This window comes from Scylla paramamosain, chromosome 30 (assembly GCF_035594125.1).
Source record: "Scylla paramamosain isolate STU-SP2022 chromosome 30, ASM3559412v1, whole genome shotgun sequence".
In the NCBI taxonomy this organism is placed as follows: Eukaryota; Metazoa; Arthropoda; class Malacostraca; order Decapoda; family Portunidae; genus Scylla; species Scylla paramamosain.
Window position 1 is genome coordinate 10,596,615 of NC_087180.1, and position 24,378 is coordinate 10,620,992.

The 24,378-nt window shown below is 42.9% G+C and overlaps 1 protein-coding gene across 1 annotated transcript in view; it reads left to right on the forward strand.

The window, feature by feature from the left end:
- The window catches only part of LOC135116077 (uncharacterized), a 124,994-nt gene that overhangs the window by 76,995 nt on the left and 23,621 nt on the right, over window positions 1–24,378 (forward strand). Inside the window, 6 exon segments of the mRNA XM_064033287.1 lie at window positions 8,312–8,336; window positions 8,338–8,433; window positions 8,435–8,476; window positions 8,478–8,508; window positions 11,901–12,047; window positions 22,699–22,850. Coding sequence (XP_063889357.1) covers window positions 8,312–8,336; window positions 8,338–8,433; window positions 8,435–8,476; window positions 8,478–8,508; window positions 11,901–12,047; window positions 22,699–22,850 — 493 coding nt within the window.

Below are 24,378 nucleotides of genomic sequence, written 5' to 3' on the forward strand. Positions count from 1 at the left end.
TTATAAAATTATCGTAAGCAACCATGTTTTTTTCTTTGTCTCTCTCCTATTTGCTTTTTGAATTCCATATTTATTTGTTCATTTACTTAATTTCTCCGTTTACTTATCCTATATAATCTATTCCTTGGTTTCTATCTACTTATCTATTGATTTAACTACGTACCCGTGTGTGTGTGTGTGTGTGTGTGTGTGTGTGTGTGTGTGTGTATATGTAGGTGTGAGCGCCCGTGTGTGTGCGTGCGTGTGTGCTTGGGAATGCGGAGACTTCTACTAGTTTTTTTTTCCACGTCCCCTCGGGTTCCTTATACCTTATACTGCGTGGGAATGAGTAGCCGAGAGGAGAGCAGGAGGCCAGGTGGATTGGTGGGTGCCGGTTAGGTGCGCTGGTGAGGCAAAGTAAATAAGCAGGTAAGGTAAATTAGGAAGGTGAGTAAAGAGGGTGAGGTGGACTGTCAGATTCCTTGGCAGGTGGGTGAGGTGGGAGTGAGCTGATGAGGGTGCGATGGTGAGGCAGATACGCGGGTAGGTGGGTAAGTGAGTGAGCAAGTTCAGAGCACCAAAAAAAATGTAGTAATAGTAGTAGTAGTAGTAGTAGTAGGAGGAGGAGGAGGAGGAGGAGGAGGAGGAGGAGGAGGAGGAGGAGGAGGAGGAGGAGGAGGAGGAGGAGGAGGAGGAGTAGTTGTTGTCGTTGTCGTTGTTGTTGATGTTGTTGTTGTTGTTGCTGTTGCTACTGCTACTGCTGCTGCTGCTGCTGCTGCTGCTGCTGCTGTTGTTGTTGCAGAGAAAGTTTAGTGACACCAACAACAATAAATGGGTTGGTGGTAGTAGTAGTAGTAGTAGTAATAGTAGTAGTAGTAGTAGTAGTAGTAGTAGTAGTAGTAGTAGTAGTAGTAGTAGTAGTAGTAGTAGTAGTAGTAGTAGTAGTAGTAGTAGTAGTAGTTGCAGTTGCTATTGATGTTGTTTAGCAAATACTAAAATTATAGAAGAAATCTCGAGGTATCTTTTTTTCTTACGTAACAACAACTCCAACATCAACATCAACATCAACAACAACTAACATTAACACTTCACGACCTACCTTCCCCTACCTGGCGAGATCAACAAACACCAATATACGTATTTTTCACACCTGCGCACCAGCCATTAGCCTATTAATTAAGGACACGGGAGCGATAAACAAAGGTGTCAGGGAGGAGGCAAGTATCCCAGAACTGAATATATAAACAGTCAATCTCTTTTACCTGGCTTCTTAAAATGACTAGAACCGATTTATCTCTCTCTCTCTCTCTCTCTCTCTCTCTCTCTCTCTCTCTCTCTCTCTCTCTCTCTCTCTCTCTCTCTCTCTCTCTCTCTCTTGACGCCTACAAGACCTCTCATCCATTGTTTATTAATTTACGCTTCTCTGCCTCGTCATCACCATTAAAACTTTTTTGCTGTGAGGTCAATCTGTCTTTGTGTCTTTGTTTTAGCCACACACCGCGGGTCCTCCTCATCCTCCTCCTCCTCCTCATCCTCATCCTCATCCTTCTCCTCCACCTCCTCCTCTTCCCTCTTCTCTTCTTGACCTCCCCGCGGCTTCTGTCTGACCTGCCTTGTCTCTCCATCAAGGAAGACGTGGAGTACAGAAGCAGCTCCGCCGATTTTTTGGGTCTCTTCATTTATCATCTTACATTTTTCTTGTCTCTTTTTGTCTAGTCTTGTCCTTCTCTCCCGTCTGGTTTGGTCTGGTTTCGTCTGCTCTCTCTCTCTCTCTCTCTCTCTCTCTCTCTCTCTCTCTCTCTCTCTCTCTCTCTCTCTCTCTCTCTCTCTCTCTCTCTCTCTCTCTCTCTCTCTCTCTCTCTCATGTGTCGATGTGTTTCTAAAGATCCGGATATAAGTGAAAAATAAACTCACACTTCAAACTTTCACATCACATATCTCTTTCCTCAATTTCCTTTTGTCTTCACTTCCCGGTTTAAGGTTTCAAATTATCCTTGTATTGCTTTTTTTGTATATTAGTCCAAGTGAGAAAGATTCAGGTAAGCATGACACGTAACAATAACACCAGTGAACACCACAACCAGGTATAACAATCACCAAATGCTATGTAACACTAATACCAGATAAAATCAACACTGCCTAACGCCAACAGCAGATGATAAGACAGGTAATACTAACACCAATTAATAGCACAGGTAACACTGACACCAGGTAACACTAACACCAAGTAATAACATAGGTAACACAAAGGCCAGGTAACACAATCAGGTAGTAACACAGCTAATCCCAACACCAGGTAATAACACAGGTAACACTGGCACAGGTAACACTAACACCTGTCCACGCCGCGGAACAAATTGCATGCGTTCATATAAACATATATATATATTTTTTTTTTCAGGCAATTCCCGAGTAATTAAATGCAGCAAATGACTGTACTGGAAACATGAATTACTTATTTTACCGGTGTAGTGACCGAAAAATTAACCTGTAACGTTTAATTCTGAAAATACTTAAGGTTATGGGATATACACAAATGGAATACACAATAACAGGCCCCTTAATCCACGTATGCTTGATAGTGGAGGAATAATTGGTGTGATTCAGTATGATCATGAAATACTGTTGAGATTCATACGCACTTTACTTAAATGTCTGTGTATACATGATGCATACGTACTCGTACATATATATACGTATACATGTGCATTATCTTCACATATTGCTTATTATTTTTTCATGCTGTTTATATGTTTGTATATATGTATTTATGTATGCATGTATGTATGTATGTATGTATGCATGCTTTTATTAACACTTACGTTTAAAGTGTAAGCATTTTTTTTACATTAAACAAACATAAACACACACACACACACACACACACACACACACACACACACACACACACACACACACACACACACACACACACACACACACACAAATAATCCTCCTGACACCACCACTTTGATCCCCCGCCACACAATTTTTACAGGGATAATGCCCTTCGTGTATCGTGACAACTCTGATCCACCGTGACTGTCCACTTGTGTCGCGTCGTGAGAGACTTATAGATGTGTGCCAGAAGAGACATACACGTGCTTGGCTGCCCTTGTGTGTGTGTGTGTGTGTGTGTGTGTGTGTGTGTGTGTGTGTGTGTGTGTGTGTGTGTGTGTGTGTGTGTGTGTGTGTGTGTGTGTGTGTGTGTGTGTGTGTGTGTGTGTGTGTGTGTTTGTTTGTGTGTATGTTTTTCTAAAGCTGAATTTTATGATGGACTGAGGTTTGTTTTGTGTTGTATTTTAGTTTGCACTTTTAGTATTTTCTGTTTTATACGTCATGTTTGTTTTGTAATTTTATATCAATTCTGAACACTGTGGTCAATAAATGATCTATCTATCTATCTCTGTGTGTGTGTGTGTGTGTGTGTGTGTGTGTGTGTGTGTGTGTGTGTGTGTGTGTGTGTGTGTGTGTGTGTGTGTGTGTGTGTGTGTGTGTTAATTGTCAAGAATACATACACTTTTCACTAGCTGTCCATAAAAGCATGCATACATAAATATATACATACATACATACATACATACATACATACATACATAAATACATACATACATACATACATGGTGGTGGCGAGAGGCAGGAGGACTCAACAGACGCATTTCTGACATACTTTTGAAATCTGTACATAGATGCAAACGAACATACATGCAAACATACATCACCGATTTGTTTTATACATTAGTTATTTTTCCTTTATCATTCGTGCTATTCTTTTACACTTCATTTTCGTAAACCCTTTTTTAATTCACCAACATTCATATTCAAAACGTCTCGCTGAGTTACCCAAAGCAAAAACTCACAATACAGTCTTTCCCTCTTTATCTTCCGCATTTTCCTTTTAGCTTCGTTCTTGTCCCTTTCTCTCCTAAAAAATTCATACCATACCTGACTGCACTCTTCTCTCCTTCCTCTCCCTCTTTTCTTTCCTTATCACTCACGTCCTTCACATTCCTCCGTCGGTTAAAACTTTCCTTTGTCGCTCTCACTCCCCTCCTTCTTTCCTAAATTAGCGCTTTCATTCCTCATTTTTTTTTTTGTTTCCACTTCGTAGTTAAATCATCTGTTTCACTGACGTTTCCCTTGCTACAAATCTGTGTTTAATATTTCACCTGTTAAAATTTTACATAAGACCAATTTAACTCGCAATCTCTCTACTGCGTTGTAATCTCTCTCTCTCTCTCTCTCTCTCTCTCTCTCTCTCTCTCTCTCTCTCTCTCTCTCTCTCTCTCTCTCTCTCTCTCGTCTGGCTGTAAAATTCTCCATGCTCCGTTTTCTTTATTTGTCTACGTTGCATTTTCTTATCCTGAGTAAAATCTAAATTCCCTTCGATGGTAATAAATTTCTTTGCTTTTCTCTCTCTCTCTCTCTCTCTCTCTCTCTCTCTCTCTCTCTCTCTCTCTCTCTCTCTCTCTCTCTCTCTCTCTCTCTCCACATCTTATTCTTCCTTTCTCATTTTAAAAACATTCCTTCCTTTCAGTAACTTTCCTTCCTCTTTACGAACGAACTTCACTTGTCTTGTCTCGTTTCCCCGCGATTGCCTCCCTGTGCTACACTTCCCGGTGCAGTCAATCTAAGCTCCCATGCTAATCTTAAGTCTCCCGTGCTTTTATTTCGATGCTTTTTTAATCCTTACCTTCCCTCCCCTGCTTCTCCATAACGAGTCTTACTTTACCGTGCCAGTATATCTTTATTTTATAGCAGAACACTCTCCTACGTTTCATAATAACAATAACGCTCTTATTAATACATGTATGCTTAAATATACACACATATGCACATCTATACCCGCAAATATCAACGCGACACTACAGTAACACTACACAATGACATACCACTTTACTGTTGCCCATAATACAATAGACTATACACTACACTGCTACACTAAAACACCCCATTAGTTGTATTATCTATCCACCTACAGCTCTGATTGTTCGTATACACACACACACACACACACACACACACACACACACACACACACACACACACACACACACGGACAGCAGCAGATAAGGGGGAACGGATAGCGAGTCACACACAATTAATGGACGAAAGGAACAGAAAAGAAAGAGATTAAAGATGCAAATGATGGATGGAAACATGGAAATATAAGGAGAAGCGAGACCAGATCCCTACTGAGTGGTGCCGGCGCTCTACACACACACACACACACACACACACACACACACACACACACACACACACACACACACACACACACACACACACACACACACACACACACACAACTTCATATTAGGAACAGCGTGTTGATACCCATTAATAACCCAGTATCTGCTTGGCCCTTCTCTCTCTCTCTCTCTCTCTCTCTCTCTCTCCTCTCTCTCTCTCCTCTCTCTCTCTCTCTCTCTCTCTCTCTCTCTCTCTCTCTCTCTCTCCCACCTCCTGATGTAGCGGCCATTAATTAAACAAAGGAACACATCTCAACCTGTATTACTCTGCATATAACTATTATTATCTAGCGGCAGTAGTAGTAGTAGTAGTAGTAGTAGTAGTAGTAGTAGTAGTAGTAGTAGTAGTAGTAGTAGTAGTAGTAGTAGTAGTAGTAGCATTAAGTACTTCTTTCATTTCAAGTACCTTTGTTTTCACTTATTCTTCTCCTTCACTTCCTCCTCCCCCTCATCCTCTTCCTCCATCCTCTTGTCATTCTTCTCCTCCTTCTCTTCTTTGTCGGCCGTGTTTACCGGACAATTGCCTCTGGACCGATGCCCTCCCGCCCCGCCGCGCCCCAATATTGCTCAGGCCCCGCCCCTTCCTCACCCACCCCCAACCACACACCCCCCTAGGACACTGGCGGGCGGAGTGGCTGTCGAGGGTAGGGAAAGTATGTACGTGCCTGACACCGTATATATCACTCAAGGGGACACATAGATAGATAGATAGATAGATAGATAGATAGATGTTTATTGACCACAGCTTTTGGAATTAGAGTTGATTTAAATCTCTTAATACAATATCATAGAAACACGACTTTGAAAAATACTTATAGAAACAGAGCCCCCAGTCCAACAGTAAAACCAAATAGGTAATAAAACACAAAACACCTTAATCAAATTTGCCTTAATTGTGAACCTCTAAAAAAAAAAAAAATAAATAAAATAAAAAATTTGCCACTTGAACCATATATCCATAAACACACACACACACACACACACACACACACACACACACACACACACACACACACACACAGGCTCGAGACACAAATTATACATACTAAACAAGCACATATTTCTAAACGGAGGATGAAAAGTACTCAGCACTGACAGAACATGAGCAGAGGACGCAGTGTGAATGAGGACAAGATTTGAAAAGGTTCTGTTCAAGACACGGTGGAAATCATGTGGATCAGTCTGATTTTACCTGATCTTTTTATTCTTTTTTTTTTATTTATTTTTTTTTCATATATATTTTTATCTTACCTAATTATCCATTCATCTTATTACTATTCTACTTTACTTTTATATTTATCTATTTCTTTTTTATTTTCCCTGAAGAGTTAGGTAAAGGGACGTAACCCGAGAAGTTGTGACCTTAAAAGGTGTGACCTTCTTAAGGTGTGACCTTGTTAAAAGTCGTAACCTTGTTAAACGCCTATTGACCTCAAAAAAGTCTAGGTAATGGACGTAACCCGAAGAGTTGTGACTTGTTAATGCGCCGAGGATTCCACAGGAGGTCCCAAGCCAGCGTGGTGAGGTGTATGGCTTAACCCAACTCACCCACCATCTCATAAATTGATGTAACTGTACTTTAAAATCTTTACTTCTGTAAAAGAGAGAGAGAGGAGAGAGGAGAGAGAGAGAGAGAGAGAGAGAGAGAGAGAGAGAGAGAGAGAGAGAGAGAGAGAGAGAGAGAGAGAGACGAGAGAGAGAGGAGAGAGAGAGAGAGAGAAATGCTTCAGCTCATTTCAAGATCCAGCCTGGACTCTGAGGTTTTAAAAAATACAGTGAGAGGGAAGATAAAAGTGAGACGAAGGACTGTAGTTTCAAAGTACGTATGCAAATTTTTCCTGTGTCGCTCACTCGCCGGTACCTTATTCATATCTACACCTGAGACGTACTGGTGTGTGTGTGTGTGTGTGTGTGTGTGTGTGTGTGTGTGTGTGTGTGTGTGTGTGTGTGTGTGTGTGTGTGTGTGTGTGTGTTAGTACCCATGTCCCCTCATCATCCCCTAAGTACCCTTGTCTTTATGCTACTATACAACCGCCCCTCCCCTCTTCCACCTAGTCCCCTCCTGCACTTCTTCCTCAAGTCCCCTCACATTTATAACGCCGGTAAATGTGCTGCCAGTCCCCATTCCCCCTAACTTTTCACCTTTAGTGCTCGCTACTCCGTCACTGTCAGGCGTCGTAACTCAGGAGTATATGGAGTGAAACAATATGAAGTGCCTGAATCTATGGAGTGAAAGTGTGTGAGGTGCTAAGGAGAGTGTGGAGTGCAAGTGTGTGGAGTGTCTAGAGTTATGGAGTGGAAATGAGTGTCTAACGTATGAGGCAAAAATAAAAGGTAAAAATAAAGGTGAAAATAAAGGTGAAATATACAAGTGGGTTGCTAAATTACAGGTAATGAAGAGGGCAAGTAGTATGTGGAGTGTCTAAGAGTTATGGAGTTGAAGTACGAGTGGGTGAGGTATGAGGGAAGGATAAAGGTGAAGTATACAAGTGGGTTGCTAAAATTACACGTTATGAAGAGGAAAAGCGTGTGGAGTGTCTACGCGGTTCGTGAGAGGAAATGTAAGAGTGTAAGGTATGAGGAGAAAGTAAAGGCTATGCATACAGATGGGGTTGGTAAAAATACAGGTAATGAAAAAGAACTTGATGGAGAAGGGCAGGTGCGACTTGTATCTATCTTATATGTATTCCATCCTTTCCTCCCCTTCTGATCTCTCCCTTTATTCCCTAACCATCATCTGACCTCTCACGCCCCTCCACTCACGCCTCTTACCGCCTTCACGTCCCCTCTTGCACCCTTATCCTCCCTTTACATCTTCCTCCTTTTCCCTTCGCCATCATCTTTAGCCTCTCGCCTCCACTCACGGCTCGCCATCTGCCCCTCACACACTCTTATATCAGTTATTTTCCCTACTCACCTCCTATGCCTTCCTGATACAACCTTCCCAGCTTCCCCATCTTTTCTCTTACTTATCCCCTCGCCTTCAAGCCCAGCCCTCTCACCGCCCATACTTGAGCCTCCCTTCACCTCCTCATATCCTTTCCTCACTCACCTCTCACCTCCTCTCCTACCTTTCACAGCTACGACGCGAGGGGGAGCCAGACCGTCGCACTGGGTCAACCCGAGTGTCCTGGAGTCCCGCGCCTCCTTCCACCCCTCCACCGCCACGCTCACTATTCAGAACATCCAGGCTGAGGACGAGGGGGACCTATCGCTGCAGGGTAATGTTCAAGAAAAGTCCGACCCCTCACCTACACGACCAACCTCACTGTTATAGGTAAGGTCTAATTAACTCCTTCAGACATACTCATCCACACACACACACACACACACACACACACACACACACACACACACACTAAAGAAGTGTTGCAAAGTGGAAGTTTTTTTGTTGAATCTTCAGATCTACAGATATTAAAGACATGAAGAAGAACAAGAACAAGAAGAACTAGAAGAGCAAGAACAAGAACAAGAACAACAAAAACAAGAACAAGGAACAACAAGAATAGTAAAAAGAAGAAAAAAGAAAAGAAACACAACACACACACACACACACACACACACACACACACACACGAGTTCCTTCTAGCCAAGTACCATCTCGCCCCGGCCAGTGATGTGACCTTGTTCTCGCGACACACTTCAGTCAGACGCTTCAATCCCAGTTCGATTCCAGCCACGTTCCTTGATCGCCTTCCATCTTTCTCCTCTTGCTTACCTGCGTGACACTCAAATTTTACTCTCATTCACTTGTAATGTCTGCTGATTTTCTTATCCATATTAACTTCTTTTTTTTTTCAATTCACCTTTCCTCTCCTTATTCATTTACTAAGATTTTTAACATTTTTTTTCTCATAAAGATCTGATTTTTCTCATCAGTTAATCTCTTTAAGGCCTGCTATCCCTCGTAAAAATGCTGCTGGCACCTTTTTCACATTAACAACCATGCAACACTATTTTTCCACTTGAATACCTATGCCACACTTATTTCTTCCAATCATAACACCTATAACACCTATTTTTCATAATCAATACACTTATAACACCTATTTTCATCTTAAATACACTTACAACATCATATTTCCTATTAAATACACCTTTCTTACCCGTTTCGAATGATCAACACACCTGCAACACCTACTTTTTCCAAATCAACACACCTTACACCTATTTTTCATCTTAAATACATCTGTAACCGTCACTTTTCCTCTTAAATAAAGCTAATACGTACTTTTCGTCTTAAATACACTTATAACATCCATTTCTCCGCTTAAATACACTTTTCATACCTGTTTCACCTCACCAATACATTTGTACCACCTTCCTTTCCTACTCAGTACACCTTACACCTTTCACTTGTAGGGGACTCATGAACACAGCTTATACCAATTTACCATCATGCATTCACCAGCTACACTTCCCTTTTCACCTCCATATAAATACATTTCCAGTACCCGTATTACCTCTGTTTTTCCACACTAGTTCACCCTCCGAGGATTTAAGAGGAAATACTCCATAAAAAGGCTCGACGTGAAAGGAAATAGTTATGCAAAGTTATATAAATGTTTCCCCTGCCTCGTCTGGTTCTCTTCTCAGTATTCATGATCCGTGACGAGAAACACAGAAAGGTCGTGAGGTGCTGGGGAAAAAGTGGTACAGGAGGAGGAGGAGGAGGAGGAGGAGGAGGAGGAGGAGGAGGAGGAGGGCAAAGAAGAAGAAGACGAAAATGAAGACGAAGACGAAGAAGAAGAAAGTGAAGGTGAAGGTGAAGAAATTAAGAAACCACCCACAAAAAAAAAAAATACGAAAGTGAAAAAAAAAGAAGAAAAGAAAAAGGAAGATGGGAGGGAACCAAGGCCTGAAAAAAAAAAAAAAACGGTGGAGGAAACCAAGCCAATGAACCAATATTTTTACCTTTAAGCCTCAAGACGACCTCACACCACCACAATCACCACCACCACTAACACCAGTACCACCACTACTAACACAACTAACACCAGTAACACCACCAGGGCTCCCACCACAACCACCACCACTATCATCAGCGGAAACCAGGACAAAGACCACCATTACAACTTCCCTTTGTTTTCCCTTCGTTATATCAATGTTGGAGGTGAATTAGACCAAAAAGAAGTGTTACATTATGCACAGGAGTACGCTGACAGGCCGAAGTGACGCCCCATTAAGGATGAAATACTTGGCCATCAGGTAGACCAAACGGGGTAGGAATATTTGCCCGTCACACACCTGTCGTGCACCTGTCCTATTGGGTTCACCTGTGTTTGTGCCCCGCTCCTCGACACCTTTGTGAAATTCATGACGCCAATCACGTTAAAGGTTGTATCGAAATGGCGCTACAAACTTTCTGGTACGTGTGTGTGTGTGTGTGTGTGTGTGTGTGTGTGTGTGTGTGTGTGTGTGTGTGTGTGTGTGTGTGTGTGTGTGTGTGTGTGTGTTCTAAAGTATTTCAAGTGTAGCACCTAATTAAATTTTTCCCCCCAGATTAAGTGTTTAAAAGTTGGCTTTAGCGGCAGATATTCTCTCTCTCTCTCTCTCTCCTCCTCTCTCTCTCTCTCCTCTCTCTCCTCTCTCTCTCTCTCTCTCTCTCTCTCTCTCTCTCTCTCTCTCTCTCTCTCTCTCTCTCAATCAATCAACAAAGCAGAGAATCAATCAATTAATGTTTCCTTTTCTTATTTACGTCTCTCTCTCTCTCTCTCTCTCTCTCTCTCTCTCTCCTCTCTCTCTCCTCTCTCTCTCTCTCTCTCTCTCTCTCTCTCTCTCTCTCTCTCTCTCTCTCTCTCTCTCTCTCTCTCTCTCTCTCTCTCTCTCTCTCTCTCTCTCTCTAAGAATACATTTAGTTGGTCATGCCTGGACACCAAGAGGTTTATTCATCAAAGTAACCTAGCCAGTTTCCAGGTAATTAGTATAATCCAAGGCCTAGTGTGACTCTAATTAGTGTAATCCACGCAAAATTTTCTAGGTAATTATTTTTAAACCTCCAATTCCAATGTCGTTTATCTACATGGAATTATAATTTTATTCCTATATGTGTGATTGCGAATAATAATGCTCGCTCTCTCTCTCTCTCTCTCTCTCTCTCTCTCTCTCTCTCTCTCCTCCTCTCCTCTCTCTCTCTCTCTCTCTCTCTCCTCTCTCTCTCTCTCTCTCTCTCTCTCTCTCTCCTCTCTCTCTCTCTCCTCTCTCTCTCTCTCCTCTCTCCTCTCTCTCTCTCTCTCTCTGTGTGTGTGTGTGTGTGTGTGTGTGTGTCTGTGTGTGTTGTGGTGTGTGTGTGTGTGTGTGTGTGTGTGTGTGTGTGTGTGTGTGTGTGTGTGTAACATTTTTAACCTCCCAATTGGAATGTAATTTCCTCTACACGGAATTATCATTTTATTTCAACGCATGTAATTCTGTGTAATAATTTCCCTCTCTCTCTCTCTCTCTCTCTCTCTCTCTCTCTCTCTCTCTCTCTCTCTCTCTCTCTCTCTCTCTCTCTCTACAGTACCCCCGCGTCGCCTGGCGGTGTACACAGAGTTGGGGGTGGAGGCGCGGAGCATTGTGGGTCCCTTTACTGAGGGCGAAACACTACGCTTAGCATGTAGGGCCACAGGAGGCTCCCCGCCCCCCACGGTCACCTGGTGGGAGGGATCAGCGGCTCCTGGATATGACCTCGGAGGTGGAGACGTTCGACCTGGTCACGAATAGACTGGTTGGTGTCATCTTTAACGCGCAGGGACCTTCACCGTACTCTCACCTGCCACGCCACGAACTCTAACCTGACGGCGCCGCTCGTCACCACCGTCACCTTGGACATGAACTGTGAGTATGGAGAGCAGCCAAGCATCTTGTTCTGAAACGCTTCTGCACGCACCTCCACTACTTTCAATTTTCAAAAGGCTCTAGAGTCTAGATGAAGTAACACTTGTCTTTAAGGGTGTTTTTTTTTTTTTTCGGCTCTAACAAGATTAACAAGATTTCTACATTATGAACTGGAGATGTAGTCTTGAGATCTTTGTTAATCATCCCTGAGGCCTTGGAAATGGTCGTGGTGAGAGGGGAAAGCGTTTCAAAATATGGATCCAGGTTTTTTTCTTTCCCCATAAAATATTCATGGTCAGAAGGCGTGTAATATATATCTTTTATAAGAAAGTTGCGCCGCTTGTCACGACCATCACCTTGGATATGGAGTGATACTGGCTCGTGTAGGCCTGATGGCTACTTGCAGCTTCCCTTAATTTCTTTTTCCTTGTGTTCCTATTTGAATTTTGAGTATGGAGATCACGTTCTTTCTTGCCTCTTGGTACAACTGATGACCAGAAGTATTGTATTATCTTTTCTTTTTTTCGTAAGAGGCACTGGTCTAGAGCAACAATTACAAAAAAAAGATGGCTACTGAATATGCCAGCCCCCTATGAAGTGCAGTATACATATCACGTCTCTTTCTTGCATCTTAGTACACGCATGGAAAAAAAAACACGACATATAACTTTTTTCTGAGAAGGACACTGGCCTTGAGCAACAAACATTAAAAAGAAAAACGCCCAATGAAAATGTCAAGTTCCTATAAAAACCAAAACAGGATCATCCAGAATTTGAGAAAGAACCTTGAAATAAACCGCACTCCCTTCCGCTGTGTTTAGATTTCTACCTCAAATCCTCGGATCCGCTAAAGATCTATCAGCTGTCAGGTTTAGTAAGGAGACGCTCAACAGATCTGATGAACTGAGGGTGAAGAGGAAGAAACCAAACAGTGAAGGACAGAAAGTCATTGGGGGGAGAAAGCAAAATAATGAAGGGGGAGAAAGGGGAAATGGTAAAATAGTGAAGGAGGGAATAGAGGGAGAAAGGGAGATGACAAAAACAATGAGAGAGAAAGGAATTAAAGAAGAAAGCAAAACAATGAAACGAAGAAAGGAATTAAGGGAAAAAGAAAACAAAACAGTGAAGGCGAAGAAGGAGAAAGAAAAAACAGTGAAAGGGAGAAATTAAGTTAAAGGGAGAAAAGAACTGAGGGAGAAACAAAAACACTGAAAGGGAGAAAGGGAATTGAAAGAGAGAAAACAAAACTCTGAAAGGGAGAAAAAAATAAGGGAAAGAAACCAAAACAGTGAAAGGGGAGAAAGGAATTGAGGGAGAAAGGGAGGAACGTAAAAACAATTGAAATGAACGTAGCAGCTTGGGGATTTCTTTCCACATCTGTACCGCGGCACTGGCTTCACCTTATTCTGCAGATGGACTGAGTGTGGATATTGTTTAAGGCTTTTTCTTGCCCTTTTTAGGATCGCGGAATCAGGTTAATCTTATTCGGGAAGTGAACTGTTAGCGCGGACACTGTCAGGTATTTTCTTAGCTCTTTCACGGTATTAGTTTATTTTTATTCTGGAGATGAATTCCAAGTATGAAGATTGTTAGGTAGTTTTTATCCTCCTTAGTATCGCGGATTCAGTTTTAGCTTACTCAGGGAATGAACTATACGTGTGGAAATTATTACGTCTTTTCTTAGCCTTTTTAGCACCACTGAGTTTAATTTGATCCCGGAGGTGTGCTGCGTGTTTACTGTTACGTCTTTCCTTGGCTCTTTTAGTACCACGGGGTTAGTTTTATTTTGATTATGGAGGTGAGCTGTGATTATGTGAGTATTACTTACTTTTCTTAACCCTCTCAGTACCACAGAATCACTCTAATATTATTCTGGACATCAACTTACTTTAACCCTTTCGGTTCTTTCACATTTTCTCCTTATAATTCCTTATGATTTTTCAGACCACATTTTTTTTTGCACTAAAGTATATTGTTAGTTTTTTTTTTGTAACCGAGAAAATATAAACTTAACCTTCTACTCTCTCTTTTTTCTCTATATGTCCATGCAAGCTACATTTTTTACTCGGCTCTGGAGGATACGAAAGACGGCCATGGGTACTAAAAGCGTTAATAAGTTTTATAATATGTTTTTCTTCTTAAGTTAAAAATTATCTCTAATTTCGTATAAACTTCGTTATATCTCAGTTTAGTGACTGAATAGACTTAGAAAAAGCAGGAGCAAATGGGCTTATTTCTAGGTAGAAAGATGTTGAATCGTCAAGGGTCAAAAGGAGAAGAAAATGTAAAAATTCTTGTGTTCAAAACAGTGGAGGTGTAAAATTTCTTGAATGTGACAGTGAAAATTATGCTTGCTACACTTTTCTTAAGGTTTATCCTTGTGAGGGACGGTGCAATGTGTCAAGAGTCACACGGAGGAGGGAAGGTGAGGAAAGAGGCGGTGGGGAACCATAATGCGTGAAATACCTTAGATGTGAACTGTGAGTACGAAGGATATTTTGATTTTCACTTTATTCTATCTCTATATAGTATACTGGGATATTATACCGCTTCAAAAGTCAAAATGAGAAGAAAAGGCAAGGACCGAGGTTGCTTTGACACGTTCGGATGAGAATTGCCTTGGATATGAACTGTGAAAATTACGATGATTATTTTATTTCCAGACGTTTATTTAAGCAAGAGAACAGCGTTTCGTGAAGGAACAAAAGGAGAAGTAACGCTGGGTGTTCTGATACCCTAGATAAGACAAAGTATTAAGCGCATTATACATTTTGTTTCCTAAGTCTTACCTACGCCGAGGGAAGGCGGTGTGCCGGCTAGTCGTGAAGAACCAAAGGGAGATAAGATACAGTAAAGTAATTCAGGAGCTCCGAGGCGTGGGTCGTGGAATCCCGAGAGTTAAGGCGGGGTAAGAAGTGGTGATTTTCACGGCGCGTGTCTAGAAAGTTCAACACACTCGGAATGCTGAGGGAATTACCTTTTTTTTTTTTTCTTGTGTAGGTCGTGCAGCCATGAGGGGACGGGGAGAAAGGTTACAGGAGGTCACGGAGGTTGCTTGACAAGGCGACAGACAAGCGGGCATCAAAAGAACTTAGGTCATTGAAGGTTAGATGATTTTTTTATGCCTGTGGTAAGATTAGTAATATCAGGATAGCAGAGATCCGTGTGTGTGTGTGTGTGTGTGTGTGTGTGTGTGTGTGTGTGTGTGTGTGTGGTGTGTGTGTGTGTGTGTGTGTGTGTGTGTGTGTGTGTGTGTGTGTGGTGTGTGTGTGTGTGGTGTGTGTGTGTGTGTGTGTGTGTGTGCGTGCGTGCGTGCGTGCGTGCGTGCGTGCGTGCGTGCGTGCGTGCGTGCGTGCGTGCGTGCGTGCGTGCGTGCGTGCGTGCGTGCGTGCGTGCGTGCGTGCGTGCGTGCGTGTGTGTGTGTGTGTGTGTGTGTGCGTGCGTGCGTGCGTGCGTGCGTGCGTGCGTGCGTGCGTGCGTGCGTGCGTGTGTGTGTGTTTGTACATGAGCTACAAGGACAAGAAGTGTAATAAGGACAGATTAGGTCAGGTGATCCTTTTATTTTTTAGTTCCTCCCCCAGGTGTGATGCCGCGCCACGTTTCTCGTGTACACTTTTTTTTTTTTTTTTTTGCCAACTTAATTTCCTCGTCACAAATATAAAAAGTTATATATTAAAAAAAAAAGTTGGAGGTCGTGCGATAAATGTTCTAGAATTTCCCAAGCCTCGCGTAACTGTGAATTTTTACTTTGAAATGACGAAATATTACCGACACACACACACACACACACACACACACACACACACACACACACACACACAACCAGCAACACTATATTTCATCATCACCAATTCTTTCCTTTACAACATTTGTTAACTTTGGTGATTTTTAACTTTCCACAAACCGAATAGAATACAATTATTCACGTTATTTTTTTTAGAATACAAAAGAATAAAGAGAAATAAATACATTTATTCAAACTCTACAAATCCTTTTCGCTATACCATATTTGTTCACCCTATTTTCTTTTTTTCAGCTAAAGACCGAAAACATCATTCATTCCGTCATTTCAAAGTAAAAGTCAAAAGGAATACAAAAGAATACACAAGAACACAAACGCGTATTTTCAGCACGTAGAATTCTTTACGCCATATTATTCACAATGAAAAGGTGACCAGGACAGATCTATGGATGGGAATGATAGGTGGACATGGGTGGGCATGCTTTATACAATGACTGCCAAATAAAATAAAGTAAAAACAACACATAAACAAATAAGAGAATGAGGAAACGCCAACCATTCTATCACAGGAATACAAAACAGTACAAAGAAATACAAAGGAACAAAAAATAAATAAAATATATGTATAAATAAATAAAGAATAAGAATACATAAATAAATAAAAGAAATTAAGAATACCATCTTATCACAGGAATACAAAAGAGTACAAAGGAATACACACACAAGACTCAGTGGGCGTCCTTGACCTCTCCTGCTCTTCCCCCTCACTCTTCACCTTTCCCTCACCTTTCCTGACGGCCGCTCACGTTTCACCTGGACATCATTTCTACCTGTCAGCGTAACCCTCCGCTAATCATGCATAATTTCCCTCATCGTTATCCATAGCCCATGTCTATATATTTGGAGCTTTTGGCTGTTTAACTGAAAGGCCGGAATTGCCCCTTTTCTTTACTTTACGTCACCATTGCTTTTATTTTTTCATCGTTTTCTGTTTCGTTATATTTCTACCTTCGAAAATTCAGCTCAGATTAGAGAAAAGAGAAAGAGAATCTATTTGCTTCCTTTCTTTATGATTCTCTTTGACTTTGTTTGTTTATATGTCTGTCTGTCTCTCTCTCTCTCTCTCTCTCTCTCTCTCTCTCTCTCTCTCTCTCTCTCTCTCTCTCTCTCTCTCTCTCTCTCCTCTCTCTCTCTCTCTCTCTCTCTCTCTCTCTCTCTCTCTCTTGACCTCCCATTCTGATAACATTTTAAAGAAAGAGAACAAATGCGTGATATAACTTACATTTCATTCCTCATACGTCTCTCTCTCTCTCTCTCTCTCTCTCTCTCTCCTCTCTCTCTCTCTCTCTCTCTCTCTCTCTCTCTCCTCTCTCTCTCTCTCTCTCTCTCTCTCTCTCCTCTCTCTCTCTCTCTCTCCAACACAAAAAAAAATAATCGCGGTCTATCCTGTGATCTACCTTACACCTTCGCTCCTCGCACACCTGCCTCACCTGTCTCACCTGGCGGCCCCCCTCGCGTGCGGCAGGTATCCATTGACAGTCCTGATACGGTAACAACTGCCTGGCGAGGACGAAGGGACTTAGGAAGGAGGTAACTCAACTATTATCTCTATCCCATGTTAGTCCCCGAGGTATCTGCTGCTAATTAAGACAACCTCGCCCTCGCTCTCTCTCTCTCTCTCTCTCTCTCTCTCTTCCTCTCTCTCTCTCTCTCTCTCTCTCTCTCTCTCTCTCTCTCTCTCTCTCTCTCTCGTGCCCTCACTCGCTCCCTCCAATTACCTTTAAACGTGACCTTCGCCCTGGGAATTAACGTAATGCATATCATCCATCCACAAAGTTACAACCACAATTTGCCTTCACTCTCGTCCCCAAAGTTAGAACTCAACTAGAGACAACGCCACAAGAGAACTGAATGTTACCTAAGCTGGCGGGGTCATATTGATTGAAATTATACGAGTGGGAAACCATTTCATTAGGCCCCCTTTAACCGCCTCCACCACCTCCTCAATCCTCCTCGACTCCCTTCCCGCTGCCCCTTAGGGACGGTACCCACCTCTGAATTTTAACTCCAATGACTCTTGAAGGAACGTGAGATGAAGGTATTGGAGGGGGCGGGCGCTCGAGGGGGAGAGGAGGTGAGAGTGGAAAGGGGAGCGTGTCGGACAAGAGAACGAGAGACAGAGGTGTTGGGGAGAAGGCGGAAGGAGAGATAAAGGGGGAAAGAAGCGAGGGGGACAGACAGGGGAGATGGAGAAATTAAAGAAAGGGGTGGAGGGAAGATGGTAAGGGAGGAGAGGTGAAACAGAGCTCGGCAAATGAAAAGCAAAAACAGTGCTAAAGTAAAAAATAAAGAGAACAAGGGAGAAGAGGAGGGGAGGAGAACACAGGAGGCGCAGAGGGAGAAGAGGAAGAGGAGAGGTGGAGGCGAAGACAGATATGAGGACAAAAGCTGGAGCCTTGGGAAATTGAAAGGAGATAACAGTGAGAAAGATGACGGACAAGGAGGCGGAGGCGGAGGAGGGAGAGGAAAGATGAGAAATAAGATAGCCTGAGGAAGAGGTCAAAGCAGGTAAGAGGAATGATAGAGGAATGCGGGGACATATGATCTTTCACATCCTCCTCTTCATCCCTCCTTCTCCTCCTCTCCCTAAACAACAATTACCACGAAATTAGATAACTTCAAACATCTTAACTTTCCATCCTTCTCTAGCATTCTGTTCTCCACGGTTACCTGAGAGTCACACCTGTACTGGCCACCCGAGAAATGACCACAGGTACGACCCTCATTAAACTCCCAGTGAGGGCATGGGAAGGCAGCGTGCCAGGGTTCCCGAGTGAGCAGAGGGCGTCGATAGTATTCATGGTGGGGAGAGTCTACTGCTAAGTGTCAAGGAGGTACTTTGGGGTCCGAATTATAGACAAGTTTAGTGACAATTACTCCGTTATGAGAACAGGCGGTAAATTGAAATTTGCCTTCTAATTTAAGTTTAGTTAGTTTGTGAGTTATGTAGTTAGGTGAGTGGATAGTTTGTCAATGGGTTACTCACTCGCTCACTCCCTCATTTCCTTGTTTATAGATTGCTCACTTGTTTATTTTAATGAGTGGGAGAGGAGGAAAGGAGACTCAGGCTGAGGCAGGAGTATGCTTCACTTTCCTTGCGTTTCAACTCAATGTCTTTAAAAATGCCTGTGAATTATCTCGGGAAGATTTGTAGTTGAAAAAGAAAGAGAATATATAGCACTCCTGTTTCCTGAGTTCCCCCTGCCGTCTTCCTCGCTCACCTGTCTCATTCAGGAGCCGCCTCGTGTAGATGAAACGGCTCTTTTGCAACCTTTTCTTATATTCATATGTTCATTTATTTATTCTTTCTGCATTTTTCATGTTTGCTTCGTCCTCCGTGCAAACTTTTACATCAAGAACCACATTAATGAAAACTTCGTCTTTGTCACTTGATAAACTTTCCGTCAACTTGGAATTTTCTAATAAGGAGGAAGTCTGACACCTCTGACGGCTCATCTCCTCAATCACAATATAATTAGTCGGCAACAACAATGCACGAGAATAGATTAGCATTGACACCTGCTGGGAGAGTTCTCGCTAATTATCCCACCAGCTGAGATATTTTCTTTCCCGCGGTGAACTGTCAAATGTTTTGCAAATTTTCGCATGTCGAAGCAAATCAGTTATTTTCATTCAGTGCAACATTTAGACCACAATATATATATATTATATATATATTATATATATATATATATATATATATATATATATATATATAAATATATATATATATATATATATATATATATATATATATATGAAATGAACACAAAACAAATATAATAAACCCTTGACTCCATGATACGCGCAGTTTCACAAACTAAACATTAAGATATGACGCCATGGCTCGCACTACAGTATTTTGAATTCTCCTCACCACTGAAATGTGAATGACACATACCTCCAGTAAACAAATCAAACCAAGACAGCCTCAGTTTCATGACCTCGTTATGAAGCATGACGGCACGGCACACACATAATATCTCGAGTTCCAATAATTCTGGTGTACAAAGACACTTGTACCAGTAAAAGACTGAAACGAGGATATACAGTTTTATAAATTAAATATGAATTATGAGGACATGACATATATTGTAATTTTGGATTCTCATAACAGTGAAATGCGAAGGAACTTGCTGCAGTAAAATAACTGAAATCACGATACGCACTGTTCTGCACTCTAAACTTGAATTATGAAGACGTGACGCGCACATAAAATTTCGAATTCTCTTAATGCTCAAACCAAAAAACTGTTTGCATGAAAGATACGGCTGCAGCAGATTACTCCAGTGAGACGCCATTGCCTGGCGCTGCTGCAAGGACAGATGCCTGTTCTTGGAGCACTTTCCCCATATACTTTTTAAATAGTGGATTTTTGCGCATAAGACTTCAGTCCCCCTGTAGGGCACGCTTCCCAGTTTGGGACCCACTGCCCGTACAGTAACACATGGATTCTCTGAGTAACAAGTATTCTTCAAGAAACACAAATATTCTTACAATAACCTGAGTATTCTTATAAAAGCACAAACTCGCTTACACTAACACTTACCTATATAACACAATTATTCTTAGGAATAACATTAATATTGATAAAGTAGCACAAGCATTATCAAAAGGAACAGCACAAGTAACGTAAAAGTAAGTACAGTGATAATCCTGCACTGCTCTAAGAATACGTGTACTTAGAGACAACAACACAAATAATCCTTTAAAGTATCAGCACAAGGGGAAGTAGCAGCAGCGCCAGAGTCTTCCTTCCAACGCACAAAACTTAACCCACTCAACAATCTCCACAAAGCATCTGCAATTACCTTGCCTCATAACAACAGGTATATTGGCCTCACCTATTCAATTAGCGAGGTGATTAGGAAGAAAACAACTGTATATGAATAACAATGTGTGTGTGTGTGTGTGTGTGTGTGTGTGTGTGTGTGTTATAACGACCCAACTACCCACAAAGGGACCAGTACGACCACAAAGGGGGACTAGGACAGGGCGAAGGAGGACAGGAACATAAGGAGGAGTACTAGGAGGGAGTAGCAGGGAGGAGTGTTAGGAGGGAATGCCAGGGGAGTGCCAGGGAAGTGCCAGGCCGCTGATTGGTGCAAGGGAGTTACATTTGCCACAACCAGGAGTGCTAACGAGGGTTTGTTGCCTTAACGCTGATAGGGGTGTTTGTGTGGCGAGTGCTGCGGTGTTGGCTGGGTTGGGGGAGGCAGGGAGGAAGGAGGAGAAGGGGGAGGAGAAAGGAGGGAGGGAGGGTGGAGGAGAGAGGAGAGGAAAGGAGAGGAGAAAAAGAAAGAGGAAGGAGAAAGGAGGAAGAAGGAAAAAATGGAGCGGAGAGAAAGGAGATAGAGACAGAGGGGGGAAGAAAGCTACAGAGAGATGAAAACCACACAGATACCAACACCTCTATAAGCTTTGAAATCATTTCAGTTATTACCACTTTCACCTGATAAAAGTACTTGCACCTTACATAACCTACTTGACAACTATCTGGAGTAGCGCTAGACACGGGAACTTTCTTCACTCTAGTCCTTGTATTACAACTCAGCCAGTGAAAAGCTGAACATGTAACTGATTCTCTTCGTTTTTCGAGTCCTCCGGGATACAACTGGGCTTGGGACGACTTGGGTACGACAGAGTTACGTGAAGGAGGGAGTACAGGAGTCAAGTGCCTGAGAGGGAGTTAGACAGACTAGAGGCAGTAGTGGCAGTGTCGAGTGTTTTAAAGTTGAGGTAGCGTCTCTGGAGTGGTGGATATACCTGTGGGGGGCTTTCAGCTCTCCTGACACTCGACTCCTGAATGCTTTACTTGTCCCAGCCCCTGTGTGCTGGTCAGCCTTTCATAGTGACGTGGAGTGGGGTGCTTGTGTGGGTTAGTGTATGTTAGTGTGTATGTGTTGGTGTGTGTTGGTATACCGTATCACGCAGGTTGACTCTTATATTTTATAATTTCCCGCAGTATCCCTCTAGCCTTGGGTGGGAATGTGTGTGCGCGAGCCAAATATATTCTTTTTACATTTTGCAAATACTAATCTACAAAATCAAATCAACAATACTCATAATAATACTAATTTGCGTGTTATACTCTCTCTCTCTCTCTCTCTCTCTCTCTCTCTCTCTCTCTCTCTCTCTCTCTCTCTCTCTCTCTCTCTCTCTCTCTCTCTCTTCTCTTCTCTTCTCTTCTCTTCTCTTCTCTTCTCTTCTCTTCTCTTCTCTTCTCTCTCTCTCTCTCTCTCTCTCTCTCTCTCTCTCTCTCTCTCTCTCTCTCTCTCTTCTTCTTCTCTTCTCTTCTCTTCTCTTCTCTTCTCTTCTCTTCTTCTTCTCTTCTCTTCTCTTCTCTTCTCTTCTCTTCTCTTCTCTTCTCTTCTCTTCTCTTCTCTTCTCTTCTCTTCTCTTCTCTTCTCTTCTCTTCTCTTCTCTTCTCTTCTCTTCTCTTCTCTTCTCTTCTCTTCTCTTCTCTTCTCTTCTCTTCTCTTCTCTTCTCTTCTCTTCTCTCCTCTCCTCTCCTCTCCTCTCCTCTCCTCTCCTCTCCTCTCCAATTTCATTTATATTTCCTTTCTTTTCTCTTTTCTCTGTTTTCCTCTCCTCTTCTCTTTTCTCTCCTCTCCTCTCCCCTTCTCTCTCCTCTATTCTTATCTCTCCTCTGCCCTTCTCTCTCCTCTATTCTTACCTCTCCTCTCCTCTCCTCTTCTCTTCTCTCTTCTCTCATGTATCCTTCATTCTTCTTTTTCTAACCTTTCTTTTTCTTCACTTCTCTTGTCTTTTCCTTCCCTTCCTTTCTTTTCCTTTCTTTTTCTACCTTTCCCCGTCTCTTTGTCTCCCTCACCCTTGCGTCATCTTCAGTCGCGCCACTGTGGGTTCGCCTTCTAAGCAGCCGTGATCCCCTGAGCGCCGGCAGGACTTACAAGGTGGTGTGTCAGGCTGCAGGTGCGCGTCCCCCGGCCACCATCACCTGGCGTCTCGGCCCCACCAGACTCAACACTCACACGGACAAGGTAGGTATATGTCTCACTCGCTTAGGTCTGTAACTGTTCACTCTTACGTCTCTAGAAGAAGTGGTAGTTTGCTGTGCTCACTTTATAAAGCTAACTAATACTCACACGGACAAGATATGTATATTTCTCCCACCCTTACGTCTCTTGCTGATGTTGTGGTTTGTTGAGTGTTACAAATGCTCATTATACTATATCTAACCAAGCTAACCTAACACACACCACCTTAACATACCACCACACACTCACCGTATCTAACCTAACCTACCCACACAGCGGGCCACCATACCAAGCTACATCACATATCTAAGCAGTTCTCTTCATCTCGCCTGCACTGGAAAGAGAAAGGGATTAGTTACTGTCTATGTGTTTTATCCCAAGCTTCCACCGCTCCACCCTCCTCCCCTTCCGTTCCTCTATCCAGTCTGTCCTTTGAGTCTCCCCTTTCACGCCGAATTCCTCGCGTCCATGCACGTATTTCCCTTCCTCCAAAGTACCTCGTAGGCGTCCCAGCCTCGCTGCCGCCATCCCTCCCAAGCCAACCTACCCTTGTCCTTCCTCTATGCCACCATTCACCTTTCATTCTCACAATATTCCTCTACTTCTCTTATTCTCTCTCCTTCCTTGAATGCATTCCCTCCCTCAAGTTACATTCTCTTTGCCTATTCTTCCTTCCTTTTCCTTTATGCCACCCTTCACCATTCATTCTCACAATATTCCTCTCCTTCTCCTCTTCTCTCTCCTTCCTTGAATTCATTGCCTCCCTCAACTTACATTCTCACTGCCTATTCTTCCTTCCTTTCCTTCCTTCCCTCCCACTTGCTGGCTTGCCTCACTGCTTTCCTTCCACTCCCCCGGGACTCGTTTCACCGGCTCACTGAAGGCAACGCTCCGGAGATTTATTTCCCTCACAGCTGAATAATTGATCACCTGTGTGAGGTGGTGAATGCTGCGCTGCGCCTAATGATCCGCCCAATGGATTTAGCGGCGGCGCAGTAATGGCGTGACTATTGGGTGGGCGTGGAATGCTTCTCAATTAAGATATGTGAGAAAAAGCGATAGGAATTGTTCGACTCATATTAATATCTGTGTTTAGCCCGATATTACCTTCTGGTCCTCTCGTATTTTTCTTTCTCCTCCTTCTCCTCCCCTCTTTCTTCCTCCTCCTCCTCCTCCTCCTCCTTCTCCCCTCTTTCTTCCTCCTCCTTCTCCTCCTCCCGGCGCACCTGTTGTTACGCCACGGCTCAGGTAAACAGGCTGGTCAGCTAAGGGAATTGCGGCTTTGTCTGATTATTGCGCTGCCTGACGCATACCAAGGCCACACAGCACGCCAACACACACCACACCACGCCACACCACACTACAACCATGCCACGCCACACCACACCACCACAACACACACCACTCACCAACACATACTACTACACGCAAACACAGGCCACACCATGCCAACACACACCATACCACGCCACTATACACTATGCACACCAGGCCAACACACCACTACACGCCAACACACCACTACAGACCA